Source organism: Lonchura striata, chromosome 1 (genome assembly GCF_050655825.1).
Source record: "Lonchura striata isolate lonStrDom1 chromosome 1, ASM5065582v1, whole genome shotgun sequence".
NCBI classification, from domain to species: domain Eukaryota; kingdom Metazoa; phylum Chordata; class Aves; order Passeriformes; family Estrildidae; genus Lonchura; species Lonchura striata.
The window spans coordinates 107292977-107314993 of record NC_140703.1 but is presented as its reverse complement, the minus strand read 5'-3'; the positions used below and the strand labels follow the sequence as shown (position 1 = coordinate 107314993).

At 36.6% G+C, this 22017-nt stretch overlaps 1 protein-coding gene across 3 annotated transcripts in view; it reads right to left on the bottom strand.

Moving 5' to 3' along the window:
• Positions 1-22017, bottom strand: part of IL1RAPL1 (interleukin 1 receptor accessory protein like 1) — a 678558-nt gene that overhangs the window by 318415 nt on the left and 338126 nt on the right. For all 3 annotated transcript variants that reach the window (XM_021552988.4, XM_077781655.2, XM_021552991.4), the window contains one exon: positions 3307-3586. In XM_021552988.4, the coding sequence (XP_021408663.1) occupies positions 3307-3586 (280 nt within the window). The remainder of the gene's footprint in view (positions 1-3306; positions 3587-22017) is intronic.

Sequence of the window (22017 nt, the reverse complement as noted above, 5' to 3'; positions counted from 1 at the left end):
GAAGGAAGGAAGGAAGGAAGGAAGGAAGGAAGGAAGGAAGGAAGGAAGGAAGGAAGGAAGGAAGGACATATTTATTTAAATAAACCTGAAATAATAAATGTGAATTTTAAAATAACATATGTAATTAATTTTTAGTGAAAACTCCCTTAGTCTTCCTTCCTCCCTTCCTCCCTCCCATCCATCCATCCATCCATCCATCCATCTGAAAATTCTGTACACTTCACACTACTTCAGACTTTACCTCTTTGTCTAAATTCTTGTACTGTGGGTTACTAATAGAAACAGTTAAGCATACTGAAGCAGGTGCTCAGGTTTTTTTACCAACTGGAGATGAAAATAGATTTGAACAATCTCCATAGATGCTGTTATTCCCTGTTTGAACCTTGCTGTCAGCTGATTTTGAATCTTCAAACCTGAATATCACTAAATTAATTATAGGCAGTATTTTTATGGCTAATAGGTATCTAATGAATTTAAGCATGTTAAAGCTAGAGAAGGTTTTTCATCTATTATATATTTTGTAATGCTTTATTTAAACTTCTATTGTTATCTCTATTTGTCTGTATCCTAAGCATTCTTTATAGCCACTCTTATGTTTTGGAACAAGACTTGTTCATATGCATTTTTCTCCACTAAATATTACAGCTTAACAAAGCAATTCATGTTCATAAACATTAAACATGTTCATAAATCATCATGTCTGGATGGGTGCATCCCAAGGGTTATGGTGAACAGTGCTACATTCAGTTGTTGGCCATCAGTAGTGGGGTTCCCCACAATCCACTACTGGGGCCAGTTCTGTTTATATTTTTATCAATGGTTTAGAAGAAGGCAATGAGTGCACCCTCAGTAATTCTGCAGATGACAGTGAGCTGGGCAGAAATGCTGGTCTGCTGAATAGTGCAAAGGCTCTGCAGAGAGTTTGGGACAGGCTGGATCGATGGGCTGAGGCCAACTGCATGAGGTTAAAAAAGGTGAAGTGATGGGTCATGCACTTTTGTCCCAACAGCCCCATGCAGTGGTACAGGATGAGGAAAGAGTGGCTCAAAAGTGGCCCAGCAGGAAAGAATCTTGAAGTTCTGGTCAACAGCCCAAGTGACCAAGAAGGCCAATGGCATTCTGGCCTGTATCAGCAATAGTGTGGCCAGCAGGAACAGGGCAGTGATTGTTCCCCTGTACTCAGCAAAGATGAGGCCATACCTGAAATCTTATGATCAGTTTTGAGCCCCTCACTGCAAGAAAGGCATCAAGCAGCTGGAGCATGTCTAGGGAAGGGTTGTGGAGCTGGTGAAAGGTCTAGCAAATCAATCATATGAGGAATTGCTGAATGATTTGGGATTGTTTAGTCAAAAGAAGAGGAGTTTCAGGAGAGATCTTATCACTTTATCGCTTTCTAAAACTATCCTAAAGGAGGTTGTAGCCAGGTGGAGGCTGGCCTTTTCTCCCAGACAACCAGCCACAGGACAAGAGTAAAAGCCTCAAGCTGCATTAGGGGAAGTTTTTATTTTTATTTTTTTTTCTAATTAAGAACTGTTATTTCTTCTCCCATATCTTTGCCTGAGAGCCCCTTAACTTCAAAATTATAATAATTTGGAGGGAGGGGGTTTACATTTTTAATTCCAAGGAAGGCTCCTGCCTTCCTTAACAGACACCTGTCTTTTCAAACCAAGCCAAGTACCTTGTTATCTGTTATTAATATTGCTACTAGTACTGTGCATTTCATACTCCACTGTTGTTTGCTTTCAGTAAACAATTATCTCAACCCATAGCCTCTGCCTTTGCCCCTCTCTTGCCAAAGGGGGTGGTGAGAAGAAGAGTGGTTTATTTGTAGCTCTTATTTTGGACTGGTAACAAACTATCATAGTAGTTTAAAGCAGATTAGAACATGGTCCTACCTACCTCTGGATTAAATAAAAATCCATGTATAAAAAGCCATGGATACAGGTTGAAATTATAAACATAAAGTAAGTCTGAGTAGTTAAATTAAGCCTTTATCTATACTAGCTGGAAATTGCAACATCAGATAATTAAGATTTTATTTATATAAACAGAGGAGATTAATTATGGTATTTTAAATTGCATTATGGAATAATTGACAAAACTGTTTTCATTTTCATAGCTACTGTTACACACTTATCAGAAAATATTAATCCAAATATAACTAAAAATTCTCTTGAAGGAGCTTAATTTGTAGGGTTTTGTGTTTTTCTTTTTAAGAGAACTGTCATCATCTAAAAAACCATATTGAGTATGCCATTGGACAAACAATTTTATATTAAATGTCTCACAGATTATATAAAGAGCTCATAGAATAATGTTTTTATAAACACATTATTTAGTAAAAATCTCCGTCAGCACACACAAGCCAGACAGCAAACTGTGTTCTCCCTCCCTCTACCCAAGACAAAAAACAAAAACCAACCAAGCAAAAAAAAAAAACTCAATTAAAAAACGTGACAGACAGTAAACCTTTCTAGTTGCTGATAAAACAATTTCCACATTTTCCTTGCATCACTGTGCTAGTTGCATCATGCATTCCTTTCCTAGCCACTCAGTTGCTCTACACTTTGCTTTTGACTCTTTCTACTGTGTATTTGTAGCATGACCAGGTTTATCCAGATAGAGAACAATACTGTAAGGGGCTGGAAAAATATCTCTGTGTAAACCATATTAAAGATGCAAAAAGCAGCTGAAACCTGTTGTGCAAAGCAGGAGCAGAATCCAGTCCAGTTTCTGGTGCTAAAACTTGATGAATCAGAAGGTTAAAGTTTTTTGGATGACGTCTGGTACACAGGCTCTATTATCAGGTTAAGCCAGATGTAATTCTAAAGGATGTATGTAAAAGTGTTGAAATTTCACCTTCTGCTTTCCTTGATGCAACTACTTTACATCAAATAGAATTTTTTTACAGACGAAAAGTTAATTCAGTTAAGTCACTTAATGAAATCCACATGAAATTAAATCTAAATATATATAAAAAAATATTTTTACTCTAGGATAGTGATTCCAAGAGTGAAACCAGAATCAGAGAAAGAAACATATGACTTATTCATCCAATGCCAGCCACCTTACAAATTTTAGATTTTGTTATAAATTACTAAATTTGTACAAAAGTAAATTTAATATGTTCAAGACATTTCATAGCAATTTCTAGTCAGAGTTTAGAAACTTTCAGGGAAGGGAATGCCAGGAGCAGAAGAAAAAAGAACACCGTCAGGAAATTTTTTTTTGACACAAAAGTCTCGCTATTAAGAGCCTTGTTTCATTTTTGGTCAATTAAAATGCAGTATATTAAAAATATAGTACCTTATAACACATGCATAGAGCCCGCTGTCTTGTACCACTGTTGGTCTGAACCAAATGGAGTCTTCTTCTTTGCTCATTCTGGTTCCATCAAAAGCTATAGGTTCCTCAAAATCTCCAGGTCCAGAGCTTTTGTACCACATCAAACTAAGTCCAGCACTTTGGGCTAGGGAGTAATTAGCTCTAATATATCCATAAAAGAGTGCACACTTTATACGAACAGGTTCTCCCACTAGAACTTGATATTTCTTGTAATCCACAGACCAGTCAGTGCATCCATCAGCTACAAGAGAAGAGAAAATGACAAGAGACTGTCAAAGGCTTTGGAAAGCACTATTCATACAGCAGTTTTTATTGTGGGAAAATATTGTATTTGAAAAAAAAGGCCATTGAGGGACTAGCAGTATGCTTTTTATCCCTGAAAAATTAAATGTATTTTCATTATGTTTATGTCTTTTACTTGTCTATAAGTGAACAGAGCTATTAGGACATATATTGCTATTGCTCTTTTATCTTTCGTGGAACTCCAGCAAGACCAGTTAAAAAATGCTGAAGTGAAATTAGAGCAATGCAGAGGGCATGTGGTTCACAGGATGTCACCATCTAAATTGCTTCAAATATCTTCAGTGTTACCATGTAAGTGAAAGTCTCAGAAGATATTAGGACAAGGAGCTGTGATCTGAACCAAAATGCAAAAGTTTGGGATAGATTTGAAGGAGGAGAAGAAACTGTCTTTACAATAAGAACAGATGCACAAAAAGTTATTTCCAGGAAAATTACTATCAATAATATAAATGGATTATTCAAGAACATGTTAAACAGATCTTAGTTGGAGTTCCTGACTTTCTAGAACTGCATTACAAATTATGGTTATTAATGTTTTATCTTTTTTTTTTTTCCTGCTGAACAACCTTACCAATACTGTCCCACAATAACTGCTCATCAGAAAGCAAAACTAAATTTATTTGACATGCCAAACCCCAGTAACATAACTAAACACCAAGGCCAAAAAACCACCAAACTCACACCCTCATCCCCTGTATATTTAAGAATATCAAAACTACAAAAGTAAAAGAGCTATTTTCTAAAATTTCTTCCTAAACAAAAGCTTATATATTTTTAAGCAATTTCAACCATGAAAATTTACCATTAGATTCATACACTAAAAAACACATTGTCCAGTCTCAGCTAGTTACCTAGGCCCCAATCCAGCCAGTAGAAAGCAATCAGTACATCCTAAGGACAATTTATTTCTGCTTAAAATTAGTATCTCTGTCTCATAGAAATATTTTGTCTTTGACTCTTTATTAACTTTAAAAGAGCTCAGATAGATAGATAGCTATCTTAGAAAATCAACTTTTGAAAAGCTCTATTTTCATCCTAGAATTGTACTAACTTTAACAGGGAATTCCAGCTACTGTGCAAGGTAAAGCAGTATTTGCACTTTAAGCTTAGACAATATTTTGATTTGTTACTTGGGAGAAAAATGTACTAGATAGTGATTTTTTGAGTCCTTTATTTGAGTAATGCCACAGTACTCATCATATATTGCAAAATAAGAAAGACTTTGACATTTTCACACAACCCTGTGTAAGCAATTAACCCAAGTTAATCCAACATAGAAAGATGGAACAAAGTGAATGAATTAGAGTGAGTGAAAATTTAGAGTCAATTTGCATTGTGAACAGAATTCACACACAGAGATATTTCATATATCTTTGGACTGTCTCCTCCTGCATTTACTTTTATGAGCACGAAGGGAAAATAATATGTCCCTGTTCCAATTTTCCTATACAATAGTTCCTAAAAATTAGTAAGTGTTCTTACGAGGCCCTAATAAGACTTAGTTGTACTCATGCATAAATTGAAGTGAATGGAAACAAAGCTACACTATTAGCTTCCCCTTAGGACCAAAGAAACTAACTTTCATGTATTCCAGGATTCAATTACGTCTTTTATCATTTAATTTTTACCTCTCTGAAAGAGCATTCTCTCTCACCTGATTTTATTTCTCTCTGCTTCTAAATCCCAATGCCAAAAATGAATTAACAGCCAGCTCTAAGCAGTGTTAATTTCATTATATAAGTTACCAGGTAATAACTTCTTCATCATACTTTATCATCAGATTTTAATCTTGCCTTTCACCGCTTAATTTAACTAGTACACAATGGTTTACATTATTAGTTTGTAAGTTATATCTTCTCTCTCAAGTTCTAATGGCTCCCAATTCCTTTAACTTGCAGAATCCATGAGAATATATTGCTGAATAGCACCAACTCAAGCCCTTTGTTTTTGAATGAAGGATTAAGTATGCAGGGTAGATGCCACTGACTTTATTTCAGCATTATATATCTCGTAAGGCACGTGGAGGTCCTGGTTGATGGAAAGATGGGTGTGAGCCAGCGGGGCCCTGGCAGCCAGGAGGGACATCCCTGTCCTGGGGACATCAGGGACAGCATGGCCAGCTGGGCAAGGAGGGGATTGTCCTGCTCTGCTCTGCCCTGGGGCGGCCTCACCTCAGTGCTGGGGCAGTTCTGGGTGCCATGATACAAAAAAAACATTGAGCTGTTAGAGAACATCCAAAGGAGGACAGTGAGGATGGAGAAGGGCCTTGAGGGGAAGCTGTATGAGGTCACTTATCTTAGTCTGGAGAAGACCAAGGGGAGACCTCATTGGGGTCTTCAGCATCCTCATGAGGGGAAATAGAAGGGCAGGTCCCAATTTCTTCACTCATGACTTGTGACTGGACTTGAGGAAATGACATGAAGCTGTGTCAGTGGAGGTTTAAATTAAAAAAACTAAAAACTGGGAAACTGCTTTTCAGCTAGTGGCTAGGCACTGGAACAGGCTCCCCAGGGAAGTGATCACAGCACCGAGCCTGACAGAGTTCAAGAAGTGCTTGGACAATGCTCTCAAGCACACGGTGTGACTCGGGGTGTCTGTGCAGGGCCAGGAATTGGACTCCCATGATCTGATGCGTGCCTTCTAACTCAGCATATCCTAATATTTGAGAAAAGCCTGCTATGGATCATCTGATTTATCTATGTATTCACTGAAGTGTTTATTCATTTTTTGGCACAAACCACTTCAAAATGTCCTACCAGATATCTTAAGACAATATCTAATTCTCCTGGATTCAGATGGGAGAGAGTTCATGTCTTTTCAGCCAGCTGTATTTTCAGTGCTGTATTTTGGATTCAGAACTAATGAGCACCTGGAGCACTGTGTCCAGCTCTGGGTTCCTGAATACAAGTGATATGTGCAGACTGCAGTGTCCAACAAAGGCCCACAAAGCTGATTAAGGGACTGGAGCATCTCTGCTATGGGCACAGGCTGAGAGCTGAGACTGTTCAGTCTGTAGAAGGCTTAGGGGGGATCTTAGTAATGAATACAAAAACCTGAAGGGAAGGTGCAGAGCCAGGCTCTTTCCACTGGTGCCCAGTAATAGGACAAGAGGCAATTGGCAGATATTGAAACACAGCAGGCTCTTTCTGAACACCAGGAAACACTTTCTTTCTGTAAGTTACTGAAAATTCACACAGCAGGTTGTGAACTCTCCTTCTTGGAGATATGTAGAAGCCAGAGACATAGGGCTGAAAAACCATTTCTAGGTGGACTGTATGACATACAGAGGTATCTTCCAACCTCAATCATTCTGTAATTCTGTGCTTTATTAGAGTTACACTCAGTGATAACCTTAAGGAAACATGTCCTCTTCCCAAAGTGGTCTTTGAATGAAGTGAATATGAGAGTGTTTCTCTTCCTGCTTTCAGAAATATTATACCAAAACTGACATTCAAGTCATTTAGAACTGTATTAACCTTATTACAGCTGGAAGGCTTAATACCCTAAATATCTTCCAGAAAAATCCTCACACTACTGCTCAGCCAATGTGCTAATCTATGTGAAGGTGCTAATTCAATTTTGTCAGAATAGAAAATCAGCATTCCTATCATAAGGCACACTGTGATATTTTTTGATAGCTGATACTTCAGGAGATAATTGCCAATCTCTCCATAAAATGCTCTCTATTCCATAGTAAGTGAGGAACATATACAGAAGCTTAAAGCCACATAATGAAAAGAAAAAGACAGTCATGTCCTTAAAAAGAATACTGTGAACACTCAGATGATGATAGCATGCATGCATCATAACCAGCACTTTCTCTGCATGTGGTGTGTAGAGCACGAGCATTTTTCAGTCTAGAAAAAACTTGGATTTATCAAAAACTAATTAAAAGCCCAATTTCTAGATTCCTTGAATAACATAAAGATACATTTTAAAAGACACAAACATATATTCAGAAAATTGTTTTGGTTTTTATATTGCAATTGCTACTTAAAAATGTTACATGTTAAACATGTTTTACTGGCTTTGTAAATAGGGAGAGAAAACAACAAAGGTTTAATATTCATTCAGATTTTCTAATATTAAATGGACTGAATATTTCTATTCAGTTTCATATTGTAACTGTGTCCATTTCTACCTTGATTGGATTTTTTTTTTTTCCTTTGTTTAAAAGTAGGGCATTGACCAAATAAATTATCTGTTTCCTCTCTTAATTATGGCTGCTACTGACACAAAATCAACACCTTCAATTACAGTGGTTCAAAACAACTATGGGGAAAATATACACTGCATACTTTTCAATGTTTGTATTTATACCGTCACATCATCAAGCAGTCAATCATCTTTTATAAATTGAAAAATACTTGAATAATTCAAGAGCTTTGAAATTTCAGAACTGCCTTCAAAAGAATGGTTGTAGTCCCTAATCTCTATTTTAATATGCTGCCTGTTATTGCTAAACATAATAGCACAATACAGAGTCCAGGATAAATATAATCTACTCCAGTTATTTCCTTGAGTGATTTCAGGGTATGAAATAAACCACTTTGCATCACTCTTCTAATAATGAGATCGTTCTGCTCAACACACAAGTGTCTTGCAGGCTGTATCTGCTGGATAGCACCCAACATACAGAATATTTTACATTACTAAGAAGACCTTCCCCTTAATTTTTGGTATCATATGTATCATTTTCAAGGTAACATTCAGTGCTGAAAAGGACAAAAATATAAAGTTAATAACTCCTGGGTCTGGTGCTACAGCCTGATCTCATTCATAACCTTCAATTCAATATATAGGTTTCAGGGTTAGAAAAGGTTTTCACTTTTTCAATACATTGGTTAAAATTTGATTTCCAGACATCTAAAATATAGGTCTGACAGTTAAAAACAGTTCTCTTAAACCACTAGTAAAACAAATAGCAAATTACCCTATTTTTTTTAATGTAATGATATTTAATAAAATAAAAATTAGCAACAGATTTACTTTTTCCTGCTCATCTGTGTTTGTAATCCTGTTCTGAATTTTATATACAGAGGATTATGCAATGTCACTGTGTCTTTTCTTTATTTGTCAGCTACTTCGGGGTTTAATAAGGCATTTGCAAACCTGACAAAGAATTGATATCATATATCACAAAAAATTCTGAAAAGTGGGTGTGTAAAGAAGAAAGCACCAGGTCTTGTTCCTATAGCTGGGAAATTGGCAAGGAGAGCTCTAAGGGATGCAGAAATAAGATGGCAATATGTAGGGAGAGTAAATATGATGGGTAGAGAAATCAAACAAAGGATGTTGTCTACGTGCTATAAGATTTTTGGGTAGGGTGGCAAATGGCACAGTCAAGAAAACAGACTTTCCTTGATTGGCTGCTCATAAAACAGCCTCTCAAAAGGTCACTGAGTGATGCACGAGAGTCATTACTTTAAAATAATTTCCACAACAATATTTTACCATCAAAATCACTCTCTGTTCTGGATTACTTTACTTTCTACCATCCTTGTTACTTTCTGCTTTTTGCTTAGACTAATTAGCATTAAAAAACAACAAAAATATTAAGATGTTATAGTTTATAGCATACTCATTACAGTGCCTGAGCCAATTAAATATATCCAACATAACACATGGTATTCTAGTGTGGGTTCTCATTATGAAGACATGCAAAGATTGTCTATTTTTGGTTTGCGTATGCTTTTATTTGATACAAAAATAAGCTCCAACAGGAATGAAGAAGCAGAGTTTGAAACAACACATTATGGAGATGAGAGAGAACATGGTCAATTCTATTCTTAGACTGCTTAGATTTTGTTTTTTCAAAGTACTACCAAATGAAATTGGAAAAATGGAACAAAAAAGAATTAATATTAGTACTAATGTTATCAAATGATCACATCAGGTATTTCATATGCAATTAAATTTCTTTTTGCACTGAGTGCTATTGCAGCTTTGCATATTGCACTTCTGTTAGATACAACATTTACATTTTGGAAAAGCATTTTCATTCTCTTGAAAACACATGTAAAATTATGGTTTAGGCTAAAACCACATATTTTGTTCTCAACCTAAAACTGTGTAGTGGCTGTCAGGAGAGGGTGCCAGTAATGGAAAAGATGTTGAATGACATTTCAGGGAAACAGAAAAATTATTTTGGATATCATAATCTATTAAAGAACTCAGTTCCTAAAAATTGCACTTTTCCCAACCCCAGCTAAGTTGTAAAAGGGGTAGATGTGGTATTGGAGGAATTTTGGCAAAGACATTAGCCTGTAGGAAGAGGAGTAACAAAAAAGAAATCTATGTCTTGCCACAAACTAATTTAAAATACTGTTTCTCGGCTTCAGAATACTGCACTAACAAGAAACAGTGTATATATGCCTAGATATTGGTCACTTAGAGGCATAATAAGCATGAAAATAGCTTTATGTCAATCTGGTGGGAAGTCTTTTATGTCATTCTCTCTTTTACCTAAGCCAAGCCAAATTAAACAGATTTTTTTGTCTGAATTATTACTATTCTTTCACCACAAGTATTTTGTAGAAAATATTAAACTGTAACAATTATTTTTAAAAAATACTATTTACAACAGACCAATGCAGAAGCAAATGTTGCACTTCCTAAGATCCTACTCTAAATTAAGAGTTTTTCCCAGTTGCTTACCCAGTCCCTTTTGCATCTTTCAAACCTTCCTATTCTGTCTTACCATGTCATATAAATTAGGAAGCTCTTTAAACACACACTTTAAAGGTATCCTGGCTGGACAAATTGATCAGGTTCCACTGGATTGACCCCAGGCCAGCAACAAGCACCCACACAGTTTCTCAATCACTAAACCACACATGCAACAGAACAGGGGAAAGAATAGGACAAAAAAAAAGAAAAAAAAAAGAAAATTAATTGATCAAGATAAAAGTAGTTTAGAAATTGAAGAGAAAAACCTGCAAGTGATGCATAAGCACTCCCTCATTATCTCCCACAAGCAGAGAAATATCCAGCTGGTGTCTGAACAATGGCTACCTCAATAGCCAACACCTCCTGAATTTATCTTTGATTATGATGTTATTTGGCGTGGAATATTCCTTTGGCCAATTTGGATGAGTTGTCCAAGAAGTGTCCCCTCTCAATCCCTTGTCCCCCACCTCTGGGGAGTAGAATGGGAAAAAGAGAAGTCTTGTGTTACAAGTTCTGCTCAGCAATAATCAAAACACTGGTGTATTACCAACACTATTTTAGTCACAAATCCAACACACAGCATCATAAAGGCTGCTGTGAATAAACAAAACTCCGTCTTGCCCAGACCTGGCACACAGATCCCTAATCTTCTGTGTGCTTCTGCCTGTTACCTTCTTTCCATTATTCATTTCCAGCTCAGGGACTGCCTGTACATCTACAGTTGCAGCATAGGGATGGAGGCATAATTTAATCAACAGCCACAAAACACAAGAGTTTATTTACTAGATTGATTTCCAAAGCCTGATATTAAACAGCATTAATTTCTGTGCCCATCTGAAATGAACTGGTTCTTCTTTGCTATATTTACTATAAAACTTCATTTGAGGGTGGTTCTACATTCTCTGTTTCTTTCACAGAATCACAGAATATTCTAAGATGGAAAGGACTCATAAGGGTCATCGAGTTCAGTTCTCAAGTAAATGGCCCATTTTGAGATCAAATCCACAATTTTGGTTTTGTTAGCACCAAATCCTTTGTATTCCCTATGTGGCTATACAAGATTATCTGATTTATCACTAAAAAATAGTCCTTTTTGAACGTTTAGAGCCAAATTTCTTTCCTCCCTGCTCCGCAAACATACTGTGATTTATTTTGAAAGACAACTTCCACCCAGTCTCACTATCACACAATTTCTATATAATGTGTAACTTTTTATGTAATCTTATATATATGTTTAGATATAGAATCTCACCATGAGTATGTGAAGAAGTCAAGTCTGGTACATGCTGGTCTTAAAACTCCCTCTGGAATGACTAAACAAAGTGACTGAAACAAAATAGTAAATCAGCCTGAAGAGAACTGGGGAGAGGTTGAACTAATTTCTAAAAATTGAAGAAGCACATGTAAGGGTAGGTTTTTTTCCCTTTAGAAAGGAGATTTCCCAGAGAAGAGAATCTTTGGGCCATCCTGGGGTATCCCATTGCATAGCAGATGGCAAATTATTTAATCTCTTCTATAATCTCTCAATTATTGAAACTGCTTCTGAAAATGCATTCTGTTCACCAGTAGATTCATTTTGGAGATTATGAGGAAGATCAAGGATTTTTTCATGTTGGAATTTCAGTAGCACTTAAGTAACAGCTGCACTGTACAGCTCTAAACTATTTCTACAAAGAACTCAACCACTTAATATCACAAAGTTGCTGAATATCACCTGAACTGCAATAAATATGTGAGAACTGTCCACTTGCAGTAAATATAAGAAAAATCAGCAGATTAGTTCATAACACAAGAGGATTAAAATTAATCAAATGACAACATATGAATAGGAGAGTACAAAAAATGCAAAAAATCAGACTGAGAGCTTCAGAAAGAGCTGAAACCCAAAGAAACACTTTATTTCAAACAGACTTTGAATCAAAATATCATTGTTACTTCAAAATGTCAAAGATTAAAATCCTAACCATATAATTATTAAGTATAAATAGGCCATGATGTTACCAGGACTATACAAAGTTTTAAAAATTACGTATTTCAATTTATTATTCTGTTCTACATTACTTTAACTCCTAAAACACTGGGATAAATTTAATATATGGAAACTGGGATCTAGGATTTAAAATATCGATATTCTTTGTCAAAGAATATATTAACTGCATACAATCCCCAGTGGTTTTGATAGTTGTTGCTTGCCTAAGCTGTTGCTGCTAGGCTGAAACTGCAGATATGGATTTATTTAAAGCCATATATGTGTCAGACAGCTATTTGTGTTTAGAACTGCAATTAAATGGAAGCTAGAACATAGTATAGCATTAGAGAGCACAAAGCAGTTCTAGAGAGTTTTTCTTTACTCAATATGACAAAGTAATTTATTTTTCTCAAAGCTGGGAAGAATTTTTAAATAATCTTTAGTGTATATCACTGCTTCAATTTGATTTACTCTGTGTGTATTTGCATGCAAAAATAATTGACCTAGCAATTTCAATATTCTTGAACAGGGATATGATGTCAATATTTATATCGATATGATAATACAAATGTGTGGTGCCATTAGGAATCTGCTAAGCAAGGCTTTAGTAATCATCACCAGTTTTGAGACAGTCGAAAAACATTTAAACACTTGAAGAAAGAAATGTCTTCTTCCCACAGATGTTTTGGGGCAGGTCAGTGGGGCAGAGCTGGGCAGAAAGGCTGAGTCTGGGGGGAGGGAGGGAGGTCAGGGCAGAGGGGTCTGGAAGGGCAGGGGCTCTGTGGCCAGGGCGCCCTGGTGGCCTGGGAGTGACCAGCACAGCTCTGAGAGACCACAGGGAATTTCCACAGCACAGGTCAGATCAGGACCTGCACTGTGCTGCCACCAGACAGGGGAAAATAATGACTAAAGATGGGGAAAATTCCCCATAAACTTCCCCCTCCATGAGGCTGTATCTTCAGCAGGTTTTACTTTAAAAAATGACTGCCCTTGTAACAGTCTATTCTGTTATGTCATTACATATCCTAACGAGTTTCAAAAAAATATACATGGGTAATAGATACAGGTACTCTGCTTTGTGTTCATGTGGACAAGCATCCAGCTTTTAGGAAGGACACATTTTCCTTCTCTTTTGCATTTCTTTTCAGTCCCAAGAATAATTTAACATTTTCTGTGTGAATGAATTCTTGACATTACCCTGAACCTCACTACCAGCACACAACACAGACCCGACTATCATAATGATTAGGAAATATGTATTAACCAAATATAAGAAATGTAGTCATTGCCAGTTTGCAGATCCTCTCTTATACAAAGCCCCCCATTATTTAACGGCTACCAAAGACTCTGGAACAACTAATATACTTTGGGAAAAAAAAAAATTCTCATTTCCCAAAACCACAAGAAAACCTTCTATTAATGCATAACACTGGGATAATTTATAATAAGACGCCTAAAAATGACATATTTTCTTATTAAACAGAAACTAATTTTTAATTTAAGATGTTTTATGATGTATTCTCTTTTCCTCAGATTTTATTAAGTACAAGCATGGTAGTTTAAGTGAAAAGCAAATTCATTAAAGACTTAGCAATAAACAATATTAACTGAACTTTAAAGAGAAAATATTAACTATAGTAAATTTGCAATCCAGGATTACAAAAAGTCATTATAAGTGTTTGTACACTTTTTCTCTGTTTTAGAAGAGTCCATATTATCATAGCATCTGGCATTTTCCTTCCTTTTTTTTTTTTGGGTCCATATTAAGTCAAGAAGCTAATGCTTATGAAATTTATTAAATTTTGAAAATCTTTGCTCCTGTCTTTGACATTTCCTCTGTTCCCAGATCCACATGCCACATGTTTGCCACACTTGAGACAACTTACCAAAGAACAAGAGGTCACCAGAGTAATGCAGTAGTTCACTACCTTAATCTCATTAGGCAAAGGAAATTTAAATCACTAATATTTGAGTTTGAGAAGAAAACTTTACACCTTTCACCAAAGTTTACTTTAAGGCTTAGTATGAATGTTTTTGTTGAAGCAAATCTAAAGAAATAGAAAGCATTTAATTGAGTTAGGAATCCAAATCCCACAAGACTCAGATAAAAAGCTTCCTCAGGTACCTTTGTGGATCAGGTAAGCACACTGATGTGCTTAGCTGTACTGAATTTCAAAGAGAAAATCAAAACATCAGAGCATTTCCTTTTTTCTACTTATGCTATATTCTAGAATACATTCAAAATTAAAACTCATTAGATAAAGCAAACAAAATACATTATTTTACTGAAATACATTTTTGCATCCTGATTCTATGAATACCATAGGAATATTTTCTGATTGAAATTCTGAAAACATTTTAAATGAGAAAAATATGCCATTTTCAATTGAAAGACAATTTTTGATATATTATAAACCAAATTCTTCATTCTGCTTAAATGAACAGATACAAGAATATTTATTTGATTTTGGAACTGCTTTTTCCTACAGTTTACACTGGGACTCATGACCAGGTTAGATGGCTCAAATTTTCCCAAGCTAGAGCTGTCCCAATGGGAAATTGAGTACCCAAAAGCTGTACCAATAGGAAGATGAGATACCAGGAGCTGTCCCAGTGGGAAAATGAGACACAAGTGTTGTTCCAAAGTGAAGACAATAGCAGAAAGAAATTTATAAACTCATCTCCCTGACTGGATAACAGGAACTTCATGGCCACTGGCTCCTGGCTCACCAATCCAAGAAACCCCACCGACTCTAGGGAAGAGGAAGACTGAGCAAGCAGACTAATTTGCATAAAATATGAGGGAATATTTTAAACAATAGAAAATAGAATGCTAAATGCTCAAAGAACCACATAATTGACTTGTTAGTATATGTAAATAATGAAAATCATTGATAGTCCTGACATTGGCTTTGTGGATTTGCCATCCAGCACTCCTTTCTGTGCAATACTGAAAATAAATCAAATAGTTCCACTCTGTGGGGGATTATACTTCCACTCTCTGGGGAATTGGCTTCCTGCACACCGTGGGAAAGAACAAATTTTGGGATAACAGCTTTGCCATGGACACATTGATAAAACATAGTGTTTTTCCAACCATGTTAGCCTGTGCCTAGTCCATCTTGGGAGCAAGACAGGTGCAGACAAGGCAACTGAGACTTCAAATTTAATTGCTGCATAGTTAGTGTGGCCCACAAGAGCCTCTCTGGGAACAAGTGACAAATCACAGAGGTCACCTCTCTGAGTCAGCTCCCTGAGCCCTGTACCAAAAAGCTGTCATCCAGCTGTTTTAGTAATATCCTGATTATGTTTCTACTACCTGTGTGGTGCTCCCAATTAACACCCATGAGCTTAATTCCCCCATAAGGACAAAGGCAGTTGATTTAGAGGCATCCCTTGGGTCCTTAAACGAGAAATTTTTGGTGCCACTATCTTGGCTGGGTGGCCAAGAGCAGGTCCCCATGATGACAGTCACATCCCTCAGTTTGTTTTTCCCTCAGCCCTTACACAGAGGCCTGGACATTGCATGTCCTGCATCACATCCGATGCTCACAACAGTGCCTTGCATGCTCACACCCTGCAGCAGTGCCCTGCATGTTCACACACGCAGCAGTGCCCTGCATGTTCACACACTGCAGCAGTGCCCTGCATGTTCACACACTGCAGCTTGCCTTGCACACTCACACCCTGCAGCAGTGCCCTGCGTGTTCACACACTGCAGCAGTGCCCTGCATGTTCACACACTGCAGCTTGCCTTGCACACTCACACACTGCAGCAGTGCCCTGCACTCACCTCTTGCAGCACTGCAGCAGACAATCACAATGGGGCCTTGCACACTCCTCTGCTGCCACTGTGCCCTTCACACCACACTGCAGCAGGGCACTGGTGCTCACAGCAGTGAGCTGTGCACACTCACACTCAGTGGGGCCGTGCGTCTTTGCACACTTGTAGGGGTGGTCTGCTTGCACACCCCACTCCTGCTCACAATCCCACTCTGCACACACACCTTTCTTAAAGGCCGTGGCCTGCAACCTCCCACTGCACCTTTCCAGCCACTGTAGAAATGAACGTTTGTATAAAGGAATTCAATGAATTTAGAAATGGCTGTAAGAGCACCTTATAGCCCTGAGACTCACTTTTATTGAGTGATGCTTCACTCTGTTTGATCTCTGTACAGTCTTTTTGCTACCTCTAATGCATGGAGGTAAAGAAAATGCTAGTATATTTTTCAAGATAAGGTCACAGAGCTGAAATAGATTTTGATCTCTGATTATTTAAAACTTCAGGGAGTTTTCAATTTTAGAACTGATTCACCGTCTATGTATCTTCACTGTCATCCTTTACATATATAGGCACACTTAAATATACAATTACATTATTAATGATTAATTTACTTGCACAGTATAAGAAATGCCAATGAGAATAAAATCTGAGTGCAATCTGGAGCTGTGCAGTTTGAGGGTCACTGATGTCACAGCCCTCTGCTAATACTGTAGGAAGGCAACACGTGGAATGTACAAATGTAGGATGAGATTTATTTCAGAAGAAATGAGGCATGACTGAAGTAGACAAACAGATTTAGATACCATCATCTGTACAACCAAACATGAATTTCTGAGTTTATGTCCAGATGGAGCAGAGAAAAAAGACCAGGAACTTTTTCTATTAGGAAAAATAAAAAGAAACTAGTTCCATCTTTCCTGAACTAAAAGAAAGAAAATTAAGGGTAATGAAGTAGAAAAAAGAGTATATCAAAAATATGAGAAAGAACCAAGACTGGATAATCCTGAAAGGCTGAGAAACATATGAAAAACAACATATTTGATAAAGCTTCATATGCTTTTCATTAACAGAAGTGCTTATATTGCTCCTTGTTTAGTTTTGCTTTGTTATGTTCTTCCACAGCATTCAAGTTTTTTCCATGTGAATACAATAGCAAACAAGTGAATTCCTGTAACAGTTCATATTATCCCCCCATACTTTCCTTCTGGGGTAAATAATACATATCAATTTAGAAAATTTTCCATCACAAAGTTCACACATGAACATTCTTGACTGTTTTAGGGTGTGTTAAACTTACGACCTGTTTCTTTCTGGAGAGAACTGAAATTCTGGTAGACAGATAGAGGAAGATATAGAAAAGCCTAAAATTGCAACACTGACTTCTGAATTTCTAAGCAATTGAAACAGTGGAAAGGAAATGTAGCCTGAATAAAAGTTCCCTTATGATAATCAAGTTATTTATTTTGCTTGGATTTCCTACAGCCTTTATGCCTCTGGATAAAACTTCTTGGGTTATTCTAGTGTCTTCAACCCTTGTTTAGACACCAGGTTAACTACCTGAAATAGGGCTACAGCAGGAGAACAACAGCCTACCAGGACTCTCTAAGAAGCCAGGAAAAAAAAAACCAAAACAACATACACAAATATACACATATACACTTTTTTTTTTTTTTCTTTTTTTCGGGGTTTTTGTTTAATTTAGATTTTGTTTTTGTTTTGGTTTGCATTGGTTTTTTGGGTTTTGTTTTGGTTTGTGGGGGGTTGTTTTTTTTTTTTTTGTGTTTTTTTTTGTTTTTTCCCCTGTCTTGAGTAAGAGAAAGACAGCTTACATATATTTATAAGGAAGGATAAGGTTGGCTCATTTTACCTGGCTTGCACTGACTGGGCATGAAACAGCCCAGTATTAGCACAGTAGTGCAAAAGCTGTTCAGTTTTGTACTTCAGGTTGGGAGCAGTTCTGTGCTAATGAGACCACACAGCTTCCAGCCTGGAAAGCTGCAAAGCTCACAACTGTCAGTGTAGTCTTCTCCAAGTAACACATTAACTTCTAACTTCTCCTTTCCAGATGAGCTCAGCCTCCCAAAGCAGTCAGAGTAGTTACAGCAACCCCTCATTCATAGCTTCACTCACCTTCCCCGGGGTTTCGTGAGTACTGCCATTCATTGTCCCATTTTACAGCAATAAATTAGTGCCACTCCAGCAGCTCAGGCTGGCTGCTCACATGGTATTTCTCTGCACATTAGCCAAACAGTAGGAGAAGCCACACATGTCTCTCATTTGACACTTGAGTCTCATTTCACACTTGGGTTTGCCAACAGAGTAAGAAATAGTATTTATCAAGCTTCTCCTTAACACAGTCTTCTTAATATCAAGGGAAAATTGTCTTTGAGAGTAAAATTGTCTCCAGTTGAGAAATGTTTTTTGCACCTCTATGTTGCAGAGTACAAGTAAACTTAGTTCTTACAGTGGTCATCAGCAGCTTAAGTGCCACTGTTCTCTAAGGTTTGATCTTTAATGACAAAAAATGTACCCAAGGAAAAAGTTTATTTTTTTTTGTAGCTTAACCATAGCAAACAACCAACATAAATAAAAAGATTATAGCTTCACAGGAAAGGCTGATTAGTACAAATGACCCTGATATATAGGATTTTGAAATAAATCTCTTTTTTTTTTTTCAGCTAACCTTTGAAATTGAGGCCAACACATTTCTAGAGGATTATTTTTATTTAGAAAAAATCATATCATGATACTCAGACCTACTAGCAGCAAGACAGAAAAAAAGAAAATCTAAGGTAAGATTATATGCCTCCTTAAATGGCAATTGCAAATCTGTTCTTTAATGTGCCACTAACCCAGAGGTAGGTAAGGAAATAAAATCAGAACTAAAACACAGCCACTGTATAGTATGTGTGAAATTGATGTGATTAAACCTCACTGTATGGCATGTGTTGCATTATTTCACACATAATAAAGGAAACAAATGGGATAAGGTATGTAAATATTAATCCCAAAATTCTCACAGACGAACAGACTTCATCCTCAAGAAGCTGGCATTAAGAAATAGCCTGCTATGGAAAACTTTCAGTTTAATATAAAATTGTTCCTATTATGATACAAATAAACCTCTCAATAAGGAAATAGAAAAAAAAAAGTTTTCAGAACTAACTCATAGTGTTATGTGACAGACATTTTGTTTCCAGTGTGAACTATCCTGGAGATCTATTGTGGAAAGCATGTCTTAAAGACCATTAGAATATCAGGTCACATCAAGGCATTCAATGATGCAGAATTATTAACTTCTTTGTGAATCAAGACCTATTGAAAAAGTGGGTACATAATGTAAGAGTAAAAGAATTAACCACTGTGAATAAAAGATAGTGAAATTAAATTCTAAAATGTTAGAATCAAAAATGTTGCATAGTAAATATAAGGTAATGAAAAATCATCCAAAGGTAAATAACAAACTGAAGATTTCATAAGTTAGTACTTCGATCTATCTGCATATAAATGCATTATTCTATCTTTTATTAGAAAAATCATATGAACCATTTCACTAAAATGAACATGTAGAGATACTGGAGGTTAATGAAAATAAACTTTATAGGAAAATATGTGATATTTACATGAATATTAAAGAAAATTAATCATGCACAAACAAAAATGAAATTCTTCAAGGTTTATCACAAAAAAACTACTCCTAAATAGTATTGGACAGTGCACCTACTAGGTGCAGACTGAAAGAATTTAAAAATGCCCCCTTTTTCTCTTCCATTATAAAGTAAACCAATATTTTTAATGGCAAAGCAGGGCCAGGTCTTCAGAGTCAGTTTTTTTTTGCCTGTAAGATCTATCAAAGGAGGAAATAGAAATTCTTATAACAATTCTTATGTTAAGACCACTTTTTTTCTTTTTTCCTGAAACTCCTACTGAGAGTTGCTGCATAGACTCCATCTTTGAGTATTTAGAAACTATCTTGTATTTCACAGCCCATATTTAATTTATACCTTACATTTATCTGTGGTCATTTTATATTTACTCTTCTTTGTGCAAGTGTACTTAATTTATTATCTCTTATTTGTGACTAGCAATTTGGGAAAGCCCTACAGCCACCTTATCATCATCCTTCATGCTCATCTGAAAGGAAGAGGAGAAAAAAAAAAAATTTGATTCATTGATGTGTATCTTGATCACTGCAGTACAAGGAGCACTCCCCTCTGAACATGTGGAATATTACTAGTAGTTCTAGGAAGTCTCTTTGTAACATCAAATTATGCTAACAAAAAATGGTTTATTTTTTGATGATACAGTAAAAATATTGGAATCAGTGCACTTCAAAGGCAGAATTAAAAAACAGCAGCACTGAAAATAATTGCTTCAGCTACTGATGCTACAAGTTACCATGAGATGGGTCTAGTGCTGTCAAAATAAAAATGCAAGTGTATTAATTTTAATAAAAGCTTAAAGAAAACTTTATCAATATCTTATCAATATGCAATACAATCACATCAGACTACAGTCAGTTATTTCCTTTAGGTTTTCTCCAGTTTGATTAAAACAAGTATATGCTGCCTGGCAGAATTTGAGTTCACTTCAACAGAACCATCACATTCAATTTTCATTACCCATTTCCTCATTATAATTTATTGTTGACATTTTACATCTATTGCTAAAGTACACACAAAGAAGTAGTGAATCTCAATACAATAATATCAAAGATTGGAGAGATGCTGTTGTAAGAAAGAAACAAAAATAAAAGCATTGTATTTCCTTCATTTAACCACAAGGTGATTATTAAGAATTATTTCATTCATATATTATAAAAAAAATATGGAAAATTGAGATTTTGTGTGCTCACTGCTCAGGATGTCTACTTTAGGTATCTAATTTGAGTGTCCAAGAAAAATTTGTTTTCCTGACTACTCAATAGAGAAAGGCTAGCAAGGTATCAACCTGGAATGTGAAAAATAAGCAGTTAAAATTAGGTGATGACTCTATTGCTCATGTTTACAGATGGAGACCTTGAGCACTGAATCCTGGGAGAAGAAACCTTGCCATGGGGCTGCAACAGCAACACCCACCCTTCCTCTGCATCTCTGCTGATGGGACAGGTAATCTCCTTGAGTAGAGGCCAATGAACAAAGACAAGTTACAGCACAAGGGATGAACTGAAACCAAGATTGTTTCCAGTTCATCCAACGATAGGACACCATGAACTGTGGTGGGTCCTGTAACATGGGTAGGAAAACACAAAGGAATGTTTTGCTACCTAGCCACGGATAAGAACTCCTACAATTTCTAAGGCAGAAGTTCACCACTTGTACAGCAGAGCACAAACCCATCTTTGCTAAAGAACTTTTTGCTGTAAGGAGAGAGTAATCCCCAGTGTGCCAGTGAAAGAAAATCATATCTCCATACCTTGGCTTTGCAGTCCATACATAGTCACTAACAATATACTTCATTCTCCCTTTCCCCACACCCCTGACAAGAGCAGGCCTAGAGAGGAAGAGATAAAACCAAGGTGGCATTGCTTCTGAACACCACTGGCTAAGCATATTTCTCCTCCTTTCAGCAAACCACAAAATTGTTCTCCCTTTCCCACCTCCACAGAGTGTAAGTTACCAAAAAATGAGCTCTCAGCAGCTATAAAGCAAGAGCCATGCAAGCTAGCCTATGTGAAGAACTCAGAAAACTGAACAAACCCATGGGCTGAAATTAACCCCGGTGCTTCACAAATATTCTGCTCAAAAACATTTCAATATACACACACAGATATGCTACAGCAGATTGGTTTCACCCAGTGAGAAACAAATTAACATCTGTCTAGAAAATGATGCTCTGTTGTACACTTTGTCTTTCTCTGCAACTCCCCCTCCAGTTTTCATTCAATTTTAATTCCTGCTCAATTCTGTTTTTCTGAAGAGTGAACAACTCGGGGATTGCAACTCTG